Below are 13,512 nucleotides of genomic sequence, written 5' to 3'. Positions count from 1 at the left end.
AACTGTGTGAATTATCCTCCTCCACCGCTTGTCCTCCCACCTCAACCTTCAAGGCCCTGTGAGTAGTTTAGTTCGTACCTCTCCCACCGTTTGCACTTTGTCTCCACAAATGGTTTTTCCTCCAGCCCTGCACTGTCTCGTGCGGTGTCCCTCAGGGCTCTGTCCTCGGTCCCCTCCTCTTCACCCTCTATATGCTCCCCCTACGGTGACATCATCCGCAGACATGGGGTTAACTTCCACATGTATGCAGATGACACCCAACTCTACCTTTCCTCCTCTACCCTCAACTCCACGATCCCCGATGTCCTGACAGCTGTCTGTCCGACATCGAGTCTTGGACGAGAGACAACTTTCTTCAGCTCAACGTACGCAAAACTGAGGCCCTCCTGATTGGCTCACGTCAGCGCCTCCGCACCTCAGGCACTGACAGCATCAGCATCCAAGGCTGCACTCTCCACCTCTCAAAGTCAGTCAGGAACCTCGGGGTTCTGTTCAACCCTGAGCTGTCCTTTCTCCCCCATATCCGCGCCACAACTTGCACCGCCTTCCACCACCTCCGGAATGTCGCAAGACTATGGCACTACCTCACCCCTCACGCTGCTGAAACTCTGGTCCACGCCTTTGTCACCTCAAGGCTAGACTATGGGAACTCTCTCCTCGCCGGCCTTCCCGGCCCTCACTCCACACTGCAGGTCATTCAGAACTCTGCAGCTCGTGTACTGTCCCGCACCAGACACCGCGACCACATCACTCCCACCCTCGCTCGCCTCCACTGGCTCCCCATCCCCCAGACGATCAAATTCAAGATCCTCATCCTCACCTACAAGGCCATTCACGGCCTTGCTCCCTCCTACCTCTCCGACCTACTATCCCCCTACCTACCTGCCCGTACCCTCCGTTCCTCTGGCTCTGGTCTGCTCCACATCCCCCACCCCAACCGCCCTACCATCGGTGGCCGGGCCTTCGGCCTCTCAGCCCCGAGGCTCTGGAACTCTATCCCCCAGTGCCTTCGCCGCTTCCTCCCTTTCCTCCTTCAAGGCCGGTCTCAAGACCTTTCTCTTTGACCGTGCCTTCAGCTCCCCTCTCGACTCTCTACCCCCTCCTTGCTCCCTCCCTTCCTTCCCTCCCCTCACCCTCACCATTTCCCCCCTGCTTGGGTCCTGACCCAACTGTACAGCGCCTTGGGACGTCCTCCCAACATGAAAGGCACTCTATAAATGGAATCTTGTGGTTGTTTTTGTTGAATTACACACAGACCTGGGAATGGCAATCTGTGTTTCCACCTTTTGGGAATATGTTGAATCTGCCCCATGTTGATGCTGTGTTTGCAGAGACTGTCATTAATTCTGCCACTCAGTCTATTCAGTCTGTCACAGCCCGTCAGCAAGTCTCCACTATTCACAGACTCAGACAAAACCAGACTGAGACACACTGTCACCAACACTATATTTATTATATCAAGACTCGACTTCATCTCCACAGGATGTAGATCATCCAGAACCGCACCTACTCCGCAATCCTATCAGCCCCGCACTCACTTGATTCCAATGGCTTCCCATCCCCAGAGGATAGAGCTCAAAATCTTCATCCTCTCCATCAAGGCCCCCCACGGCCTTGTCCCTTCCTCCCTCTGTGACCGACTGAGCCATTACCAACCAAACTGGGCAGAGAAGCCGCACAAAGGCTGTGACAGGACAGCGGAGCCATCACCGCACCTCACGCAGACTGACAGACACAGCGGGAACGGGATGCAGTGGCTCCGGACACGGCTCTGGGCCTGAGAGCCGCGGTCTGACCACCTGCCACAGGCGGGAAGTGTGTGAAGGGACACAGTGGCCGCCACACACAGCGGGTCCTGGGGGTCACTGGTTTACCGCACACACCACACAAGTGCGGGAAGGGCGGAGAGTGCTCGAGGAGCGAGTCCCGGCAGCTGCTGTCTTACCTCCCGCAGGAAGAGCTTCACACGAGGAGGAGGAGATGGCGTCGGTTATCTGTGGTGACGACCGGATGTCAATAGCGTTTGAAGTTGATTTGGGTTTGAGTTATAAAAGGAAATGTTGTTGAACAGTGAACAGATAAAGAGATGGTGTGGACATGTTTACGCCACAGAATTCGATAGAATTCAATCCAATATCAGGCATAGCGAAACCTTGGGCAAGTTTCTTTACTCCACACAGAGCCTAATAATAATCCCTCCAAAACAAAACAATAATACATTGGTCATTTTCAACCCATGACTGTTTGTGGGACATTGCTGTGTGCAATTGGCTGCCGCGTTTCACCCACAAATATACTGTCAATTCACTTTACAGTCTATTCTGTGAAGCGCTTTGACACATATGATGTGAAAAGCGCGATATCAAATGCAATGATTATTATATTATTATTACATATTTCTTTGTAGATAGAATACATATTTACATGTTCCTCAAAAAGAAACAAATGCCATAAGAGAATGAAGAAACACAACACGTTATTTTACCATTACAGGACGTGACAGCCCCGACCCCTTGTGGTGGGGGGTTGGGGGGGAGGGGCTGCCATTGCGCACTCCACTTTGGTGGAGGGACCAAGGCTCCCCCCCCCCCCCCCCCCCAGGGATCTGCTGCCCGTTGCGGGATGTGCTCACATTTCTTGGGGGGAACGCTCCCATTAAGCACAGTCGGGAAACGCCCCGTGTGCACCACAGACATGTGTGACTGCACACACCCTGATAAGGGGCACTTCCATTTACAGATGTCACTGCAATGTGTACCGTAAACACATATAATTACACTAACAGAACACCCCGAGACATCGAACACAAACCATACACTGCAATAAACACACAACCAGTCAACCCCCTGTCACTGTGTGAGGTTAGTGACTGAGCTCAGTCACTGTGTGAGGTTAGCGACTGAGCTCAGTCACTGTGTGAGGTTAGTGACTGAGCTCAGTCACTGTGTGAGGTTAGTAACTGAGCTCAGTCACTGTGTGAGGTTAGTAACTGTGTCTGTGCAATGATACACACAGTAACTACACTTTACAGTGAAATGCTGTGAGATTCCACTCATGAGACATGAAAGCTGTTATATCAAATACAAAGGTTATTATTGTAATCATTATATTACCACCTGCACCAGTACAAAGGTGAGATAGTGTCTGACCCCAACCGGCAACACACCTTAATAAGCCGAGCTCTCATCATCCACACATCCCCACCCATCAGGGCATCTGGTCTGTGGGGAGGAACAGGGACACTGACCCTGTTATATAACAGTATAATAATTGTTATATTTTATAACAGATTATATTCTGTTTTTAATGGCTTTTAGTTCCCGACTCAATCTTGATCACACGGAGAAGGTCACAATGTTAAGATCTGCCCCCGTGTCCTCTCCCGCTCCAGGTTGTGTGAGTCTATCACCCCATCCCAGCTCAGCTCCATTAGCTCCCCATCCCCAGCTGATCAAGTTCCAGATCCTTGTTTCACCTTGAAAGCTCTCCTCGGTGTTGCCCTCCCAACCTCAGCAAACACCTCCAACCATACAGATCTGTTACACATTAACCTGGAAATCAATCACGTGGGACGTTTTCTGTGGATTGAAGATTATTCCAGGGAAACGTGAGGGTGTAACCAGGGTCTCAGAGCAGGAATGTTAGTTACTGACAGCAAGTGATGAGCAACAGTCAACACTAACAGTGAAAATCACAGGACTTTTCCCCACTCGATATTGTAGGGAATATTTGAACTGCCCTTTCCCTGTTTGTGTGGCTATAATGTGATTCCCACAGAAACCGAAAGCAGATTAGCCTCTGGACATCGCCATCCCGGACACAGGTTTAATTTACTGTTAATAGTGAAGATTCTTCTCTTTCAATGCAAAACCTAAACAGGTCAGTGTCGGAAATTGTTTTCTGAAATGAACTATTATTTTACCATTAAAATAACGCCGTAACTTTACTGCGATTCCAGTTACAGGATTCACCGGTTTCACTTTCACATGTGGTGATGTGGAGTTTAAATATGAAATAAATGTTCTCTATTGTCAGGTTTGTGTCAGTAGTAAAGCGGGAGCTCTGCAGTCAGTTTATTCCCAGTTTGTGGTTTAAACGCTGAGAATTGGAGGCAAGTGAGGAGGGAAGGGAATGGGAGCTCCTCTCTGACCTGCACCATGTTGGGGTGAATAAGGAGCGGCTGTGAGGAGGGGGAGGGGAGGGGCACATTACAGCAGTTACACATAACATGTTTCTTCCCCAAACCATCTCATGGAGACCCCAGTGCGGGGCCAGGGGGGGCCTCACTGTCACAGTTAAAGATCCCACATCACTATTCCAACAGAGAAGGCAGTTTGTTCGCTGTGGGTGTAAATGCAAAGAACATGTTGTAAGATCACAGAGTTATTAATTATGTTTTATATTTTATTGATTATATTTGATCACAAATCTCTGTGTGTAATGATCTGATTTGCTGTGTTGTAACCAGTTCTGATCTCATTGTGAAGGTCCTCGAAGATGAGCTGCAAACACTGTATTCAGGTCCTATGGCTTGTGCTTCCCCTCTCACTGACTGGTAAGGAAACACATTGGATCTGTTTGATTTCTGTTGGAATTAAATTGCTGAAGGTAAAGGCAGAGCTGCTGAAGGCAGTGGTCGGGAGTGAGTGTGATCCACACAGTGAGAGCTGCGTGATTGAGGTGTCTAAATAGTGAAGGGAATTGTCAAGCTAAAGAGTGGACAACGTTTCCCTCTGGTAAAACAAAGGGACATAAAATCTCAAATTATAGCTAACCTGGTTATCAGTGAGATCAGCCAACATTTCCTCACAGAGTGTTGTGAGAATATAGCATCGAAACATCTCAAAGCATTTCTTACTGTGAAATGCAGGTGAACACATCAAATTCTCTTCTCTTTTCAAGTAGAGCCGCTGGATGTTTAGTGTCACATAACCTCGTTTTAACATCTCATCAGAAGGACAGCACCTCTGACGATGCGACAACAATAACAAAAAACAAATTACACTTGTAAAGAGCCCTCCACGTCAGAAACACGCCCCAGAGAACCGGACAGTCAGGGGTTTTTAGACCCGAGCTGGGAGTTGGGGTCAGGAAGGCTGGAGGATAGGGGGTTGGGAAGGTGGCCAAAGGTATGGTTGAAGGGAAAGGCCTTTAGAAGGTCGTTAGAAGGGACTTGAAGGAGGCAAGAGAGGGGGTGAGATGGAGGAACTGTTGGACAGGATTCCAGAGTGTGGGGGTTAGAGATGCTGAATGCCTGATTGGCATTGGTGGGGCAGGAAGTGCAGGAGACCTGAAGCAGCCCAGTGTCCACGGAGTGGAGGGAACAGACAAGCTGATATGAGGTGAGGTGGTCAGAGTGGTAGGGGCGGGGGGAGCAAGACCATGAAGGGCCTTGAAGATGAGAACGAGGGTTTTGTACTGGATTCTCTAAGGGATTGGGAGCCAGTGAAGCCGAGCAAGAACTGGGGTGATAGGTTCCCGGAGCCTGGTGCCGGAAAGGACACAAGCTGCAGAGTTCTGAATAATCTGCACTTGTGGAGTGAAGAGTTGGGAACTACAGCGAGCAGGCAGTTGGCGTAGTCAAGCCAGGATGTGATGAAAGTGTGGATCACAGCCTCGGGCGGGCCTGCAGTGAGAGGCAGGGCTGGGTGTGGGCATGTGGCAGAGTTTGGGAAAGGCAGAAAAGATCACGGCACAAATATGGGGTTTGAAGGATGGCTGAGGGTCGAAAAGGACACTGTGTTTTCGTTTTGGTTCAGTGAGGTGAAGAGTGCAGCCACGAATAGTGATCATGTCAGCAGATGAGGTGAGGAGGTGCTGCCGGGAGCCAAGCAGGAGGGCCTCTGTATTGCCGACATTAAGCTGCAGGAAGTTGACTCTCGTCCAGAACTTGATGCTAGACGGAGAGTTAGCCAGGACATCAACCGTCCTGGAGATTGATGGTGAGATAGAGTTGGGTATCATCCGCCTATACATTGAAATTGACCCCTTGCCTGCGGATGACATCACCAAGCAGGAGCACGTGTAGATTGAAGAGGAGGGGACAGAGGACAGAGCCCTGAAGGACACCACACATGACAGTGCGGGGGCCAGAGCAGAAACAGTTAGTGGACACGATGTGCAGATGGTGGGAAAGGTAGGATTGGAACCAGGTAAAGCTGTGCTCCCCCAGCGCGAGCCTGGAGTGTCAGCCTAGATTGTGAGCTCAGTGTCCTGACATGGAGTTTGGACCAACAATCTTCTGATTTAGAGCCACAGTAGTACTAACAGAGCCAGGCTGACACCTCTGTCTATAACAGAGAACTATTTATGGAGTCCTGTAGCTCAGTGGTTAAAGCAATCGCCTTTCAAGCAAGAGACCTGCGTTCGATTCCCGGCAGGGCGAAATGTTGGGCAAGTTTCCTTACTCCACACGCTACTGTTTACCTGGCAGTCAGTCGGAACCTGGTTGTTAGATGATTGGTGGATTGTTTTTCCAGAGATGATAATTCCTTAAAAAAACAAATAATAAATTGGTCACTCAATCCATGATTGTTTGTGGGACGCTGCTGTGCGCAACAACTGGCTGCTGCGTTCCGCCCACAACATACACAGTCAATTCCCTTTATGGTATATACTGTGAAATGCTTTGAGATGTCTCAACAATGTGATAAGGCGCTATATCAAATGCAAGGATGAGTGTTGTTTACAAGATTATAGCCAATGTCAGTTCAATTGTAGATGTAAAAAGGTGACTTCTACTTTATGTCAGAACTAATTGATATGTCAGTGACAGTCTATTGACAGAGTTTGTCTGAGTCAGTGACTAAAAATCCTGACTGTAACATTGTTTGTTATTAAACAGAGAGATTCACAGTCAGTGGCCCGGCCCTCCCTGTCCCAGCCATTGCTGGTTCAGATGTTGTCCTGGACTGTAAGTGTTCCATAGATCTGCCACGAGAGGGTGTGGAGGTGAGATGGTTCAGGACAAGATTCGAATCCCCTGTGCACTTATACAAGGACGGTCTTCATCAATTGAGGAAACAGGATGAAGCCTACAGACACAGAACACAACTGTTTGTGGAGGAGTTTATCAATGGTGATGTGTCTCTCAGACTGAGAGATGTGCGGGTGTCAGATAACGGAGAGTACACATGTTTTGTTGACTACGCCGGATCATATCAAGATGCACTGATAGAGTTGAAAGTTATAGGTCAGTAAAGTTTACAATTCATTTTATTTCATGTAATCTGTATGTACAAACATTCATTATTTATTAATGTTATGTTCAAAATGCAATACTTTATATAAACAAGAACAAGTTTTTGTTCATGCAAATTTATTCAGAATATTATAAATGTGTTTTCAGTAAAGTTACTGCTCTGTAATGTCCCGGTATTAATATTGTCTGATTCACGTCTCCTGTCTTCCAGGCCTTGGCAGTCAGCCTTGGATTCACGTTGATGGGCAGCACAGTGATGGTGTGAGGCTGCGGTGTGAATCCAGTGGATGGTTCCCAGCACCAGAGGTTCTGTGGTTTGATGATCAGGGAAACAACTTAACAACACTCGGTAACTGGACGGTCAGAGAGGATTCTAAAGGTCTCTACAGTGTTAAAGGCCAAATAGAAATAATCCATTCAACCAACAAGATCAGGTGTCTGATTCACAATGAAGAAAATGAACAAGAAGGAAAACTCCAAATCTCAGGTCAGTTAACACAGGAAATATTAATGATAGTCTGATATATATGATGTGGATTTGTACAATACATGAAGTGAAAACAAGATCAATGTGGATTAGACTCCAGTTGAAAAAAAACCTTTGCTTCACTTGATCTCATCCTCCCAAAATACCAAACCCATCATTACATCACCAACCTGTTCTTGTTCCTCAGCGCTTGCTCTGTGAGATGTGACCATGACAGTGGGGACAGCCTCAGAGTTCTCAGCACTGACCTTAGGACCTTATGTTGGTATTGAGCTTTGGTGACCAGACGTGTGTGCAGCTCTCCAGGAGTGGCCGAGCTGGAGAACTGTGCTACTTTGTTCTGGGGTTTCACGTGATTTAGTGATAGAGCACAGCCTCCTGTTGGCCTTATTTATTTCTGCCTCACACTGTTTTAATGATGAACAGTGATGATGATGACGATGATGATGATGATGATGATGATGATGATGAGTCAACAACACTGGGTCTCTGTCAACTTTACACTCATTCCAACCAGGGAATAAATGTGGCTCCGAATTTGATTTCGACACATAATGTAATATTATGTCTGGCTCAGTAGTAGAACTCTTGCTTCTGAGTCAGAAGGTTTTGGTTCAAGCTCCACGTCACAAATTAGAATCATATTCGCTCCTTCTTACCTTTGTGACCCGTTAACAACATATCGACCTGGCCACTACCTTCACTCAGCAGACTCCAGCCTACTCCATGTGCCCCACCATTGGCGGTCAGGCCTCAAACCTCTCTGCCCCCACCCTTTGGAACTTCATCTCCATCTTGCCTCCTTCAAGACCCTTCTCTTCGACCTTCAGTCACCCTCCTACCCCTGCCCTCCGCCCCTCCTGATCCCAAACCCCTGCTCGGGTCCTCATCCCTGACTGTCCAGCGCCTTGGGACATTCTCCCCATGTGAAAAATGCTGTTGTGGAGTCCTGTAGCTCAGTGGTTAGAGCACTCGCTTTGCAAGCGAGAGACCTGAGTTCAATTCCAGGCAGAGGGCGAAACCTTGGGCAAGTTTCCTTACTCTACACAGAGCCTAATAATCCTCCAAAACCAAAAAGAATAATAAATTGGTCATTTTCAATCCACGACTGTTTGTGGGACATTGCTGTGTGCAATTGGCTGCCGCGTTCGCCCACAAATATACATTCAATTCACTTTACAGTGTGTTCTGTGAAGCACTTTGGGACGTCCTCCCGACGTGAAAAGCACTATATCAAATGCAAGGATTATTATTATTATTATTACAAATTTGTTGTTGTTATTGGTTTCAGAATCTCTCTAACCTCTGAGATTACAATGCTGTTTTCCTTACACCCAGCAGTGATTTTCTATGAAACAAATTCTTGGAACAGTGAGATGTGACGTTGCCAGAGATAATACAGACGACGTAACATTGAAAATGAAGCCTGTGAGAGGCTTCTGTTGTGTGTAATACAGTCACATGGGGGTAAATAAAGGTATTTGCTGTTCTATATCAGAATAGATGTTTAAATGTTGATTTACGTTTCTTGACAGACGAGTTCTTTCCCAAAGTGCCAGTGGGTTTGGTGGTTTCCTCACTGCTCTTAGGACTTGCCATAATGGTGCTGAGTGTTCTTGTCGGCTATTGTGTAAAACAGCGCAGAAACATAACAGGTACGTTCCCAACAGTAAGATATTAATAAAATAAAAAATTATTTGATCACTCAATCCATGATTGTTTGTGGGATGCAACTGTGTGAAATTAGCTGCCATGTTTCACCCACAAAATAGACAGTAAATTCACTTCACAGTATATTCTGTGAGGCGTTTTGAAGCATCTCAATGATAAGGTACTATAGCAAATGCAAAATCATTGTCATCATCATTATTACTGTTATCTCTCATCATATGGTACACTACAGAATACAACAACAACAAAATTACATTTGTATAGTGCCTTTCAAATCAGGAGGACATCCCAATGCTCTGGACAATTAGTGTTTCAGACCCGAGCTGGGGGTCGGCATCAGGGAGAGTGGAGGGTAAGGTAGAAAGAAGTGTGACCCAAGGTACGGTCTTGGAGGTTTTTTGGGGGGTGTTGTGGTAATGCAGGGTGGAGGGTAGAGATGGTAGGAGGGCAGCCGAAGGCACAGTTGAAGAGGAGGTTCTTGAGATGTTTCTTGAAGGAGGCAAGGGAGGGGACGAGGCAAAGAGAATGTGGGATGGAGTTCCAACGGATGGGCGCAGAGATGCTGAAGGCCCACCTCCCAATAATAGGGTGGGCTGGGCATGGGACATGGAGCAAGCTGGAGCCTGCTGAGCGGAGGGAGTGGGCAGGTTGATAAGGTCACAGAGGTAGGAAGGGGCAAGACTTAACAAATAATGGTTAGTTACTGGTTGTACAGTTTCAGGGCCTTTTTCACAGTTGGTGAGAATAACCCCTAACATATATACATATCCATACATTACAATATAATACAAATGAACATTTATATAGCACCTTTCATGTCAGGAGCACATCTCAAAATGCTTAGCACTGGCTGTGCTCCCGATCTGAGTGTGGGAGTCAACTGAGGGGATACAATATGATAATCCTTGCATTTGATATAGTGCATTGTCACATGGTCAAGGTGTCTTTACAAGATTTTATTGACAAGTGTAGTAACTGTGTATTTGAAGGCAAATATGGTAGCCATTTTGAGCACACCAACATCCCAAAAACTGCCATAAAATAAATAACCAAATTTATCTTGTGTATCATTGCCCAGGACAACATAAGAAACTGTTCTTTTCGAATTGTGTCTTGGAATGCTTAATGTCCACCTGAACCTGCACAGGTGGGTTTAACATCTCATCCAAAGGATCACTGCTCCAACAATGGAGGAGAGGACACGTTTGTAGGGCTATGGGGAGAGTGTGGGGGAGTGGGATTGAATTAGAAGCTCTTTTCAAAGAGACGGCACAGACAAGATGGGCCAAATGGCCTTCTTCTGTGCTGTATAATTCTGATTCTCTGAATGCTCCATTGTTCCCAAATTGCACTGGAACGTCAGTCTAGACTGTGATCTCAAAGTAAAGTTAGGGTAAATATGTAGATTATCCATCAACATAAAACTGTATTGAGAATCGATTTGTAACTGGAGAAACCATTTTTCTGTATTAACAATTTTATTTTTTATTCAACAGATCTTCAGATAAGACTGGGTAAGCAAAATTATATAACTGTCTCTATTGTGTCAAAATCTCATTGACATATTTCACATTAGATCAATCGACTCCAAATAGTTACATTTCCAGTGAAATTATTTTTACACAATCATAGAGCCAGAAAGAGAAATGTTTATTAACTGTGAACAATTAGACAGAGAGCAAGAAAGTTACAGACAGAAAGTCAAACAAAGAGGGCCTCAGAGAGAAACTTTTTATATATATATAGAGAGAGAGAGTCGCATGGAGACTCAAAAAGCAGTTCAGAGAGAGGGAGGGATGGAGAGAGGGAGGTCTCCTCAGAGCTGAACTGGCTCCAAGCTGACGAGCCTGGAAGTGGAATGTCAGAATCGAGCGAACCCTCTGTGACGGTCTCCAGTCCAGTTCCTGATCCTGGTGGGTCCACAGTATTCCAGGGCACTCACTGCTAATGACAGCACAGCCAACCTGGCTCATTGGTAGGATCTGGAAGGGCAGAGCATTCACTGGAGGGATGAAGTCATCCCACTCAGCCCTGTTAACCCTGCAAGCCAAGCCCTCATGTGTAGGGTGGTCCGAGCCGCGGAAAAGTTTGCCAGACAGCAATGTCAATGGCAAGCTATGCAGTTTTAGCTGTTTAGACTCCAGCAGTTACCCCAACACAGACTCTGGGGACCAAGTATGGTGATGGGTTTCTGCACATGTCAGACACCGGCTGACCCCCAAAAAAGGAAGTGAGGATTGAACGTGTTCCAATATTTCTCTTGAGGCACTAATAATGGACTGGGATGAAGATCGTATAATAACCAAAAAGTGAAGGTGCTTAAACAAAGTGATGAGGATGGCTTTCTGGAGCATTGTGTTTCTGGTCTAATAAGGATCTCACTTGAGAATATGTTTAGTATCTGAAAGTTTCCCACTGTTTATCCGCCATCTTATCTGTCCTTTTTCCACAAAATTCATATGGTTAGAGACTTCTCATCTCATGTCTTTTCACCTCATACCTTTATCTTGGACTGTTCCATCTCTTTTATTATTACACATCAGCCCGGCTCAGTTAGTAGCACTCCCACCTCTGAGTCAGAAGGTTGTGGGTTCAAACCCTACATTGGGACTTGACATACAGTCTAAGCTGATGCCCCAGTGCGGTGCTGGGGCTGTGCTGCATTGTCAGAGATGCCGTCCTTCAGATGAGACATTAAACCGAGGTCTGTTCTGCCTGTTCAGGTGAATGTTAAAGATGCTTTGGCACAATTTGAAAAGAGAAGGGAGTTTCTCTCTCCTGGTGTCCTGGCCAATAATCCCCCAAATAAAATAGATCGCCCACTCTGTAGTTGTTTGTGGGACATTGCTGTTCACAAATAGGCTGCTGTGTTTCACCCACAAAATGCACACAGACACATTACCGTGTAGTGTATCATGTGAAGCACTTTGAGTCTTGACGACTTGAGAAGGTGTTATATCAAATGCAAGATATTCGGGTTTATATCAATTCCAGTTATGTTATGGTTATTGTTTGGGGCACGTTCCCCTTCTCTTACGCAACTTTCTTTCCAAACTTCATTAGCGCTAGGGCTGCCTCCCTCATTGCTGAAGAATATTCCAGAAAGTCCTGGTCAAATTGTACAAACACCTTCACTTTTTGGCCCTCACACGACCTTTATCGCAGTACATTATTATAGCCCTGTTGATTCTGCTTATCCTTCGAGTTTGTCAGAAAACTCTTCCCTGTTTATCAGCATCTCACACATTACAGTCTGTGGCTGGTGTGAACACAGCGGCAGCTCTCAGTGTGAGGGGCAGTGACTTTCCATGGTCTCGCTCATTGTACATTGTCTTCAAACGTGAAAACGCTCCTCATCTGCGTGTGTGGCAGCTGTCAAACCCCTGATCATCTCTCCTTTCTTCTTGTTTCTAGAGAGGAGAAAGTTCACCCCCTACGCAGGTAAGAGTCTCAGTAACCTGGGAACACAATAGTCACATAAACCTGCCACGTTCATTGTCAAACACAGTAATCCATGTTTATCACAATCCAGAAACTGGGGAAATCTAATCCATGGTTATACAGTTGGAGTTGAGGTACAGATCAGCTATGATCATATAGAACGGTAGAAAAGGTTCGAGGGGCTGAACTTCAACCATGGCCTTGCTCCTCCCTACCTTTATGACCTGTAACACCATAATAACTTTCCCACTCCCTCCATTCAGTGGGCACTGGTCTGGGGCATGTCCTGTGCTTTGCCCGTCCACCATTGGCCTTCAACCCCCACACTCATCCTCATATGCCCCCTCACTCACACCCTCACATCACCCCACACTCAACCACACACACACCCCCACACTCACCTTACATGACCCCCTCATTCATACCCTCACATCATCCCACACTCAACCACACACACACCCCCACACTCACCCTCACATTCCCCCAACACACACACCCTCACACACACACCCACACACTAAATCCCACCCCACACAAGCCCTCACATAACCACCCCCACACACCCTCACATCCCAGCCCCACACACATCCTCATATTCCCCCACACAGACACCCACTCATATCCTGTTTCACATACACCTTCACATTCCCTCCACACACCTTCACAACACACCCCCAAACACACCTTCACATTCCCCTCATACACGTGCTCA

At 46.7% G+C, this 13,512-nt stretch overlaps 1 protein-coding gene across 1 annotated transcript; it reads left to right on the top strand.

Moving 5' to 3' along the window:
• Positions 1–1,547: 1,547 nt before the first annotated feature.
• Positions 1,548–12,800, top strand: LOC103172491 (butyrophilin-like protein 2; the record flags this gene model as incomplete). The annotated part of the gene is made up of 7 exons (XM_042344761.1): positions 1,548–1,632; positions 6,179–6,223; positions 6,845–7,192; positions 7,413–7,688; positions 9,224–9,343; positions 10,856–10,873; positions 12,774–12,800. Coding segments are annotated over exons 1-7 (919 nt in total), but the record flags the coding sequence as incomplete, so codon positions are not given.
• Between the last annotated feature and the right edge of the window lie 712 nt (positions 12,801–13,512).

This window comes from Callorhinchus milii, unplaced genomic scaffold (genome assembly GCF_018977255.1).
Source record: "Callorhinchus milii isolate IMCB2004 unplaced genomic scaffold, IMCB_Cmil_1.0 Scaffold30, whole genome shotgun sequence".
Classification (NCBI taxonomy): domain Eukaryota; kingdom Metazoa; phylum Chordata; class Chondrichthyes; order Chimaeriformes; family Callorhinchidae; genus Callorhinchus; species Callorhinchus milii.
Note: the sequence above shows the minus strand (reverse complement) of the source record. Positions and strands in the feature narration are given on the sequence as shown.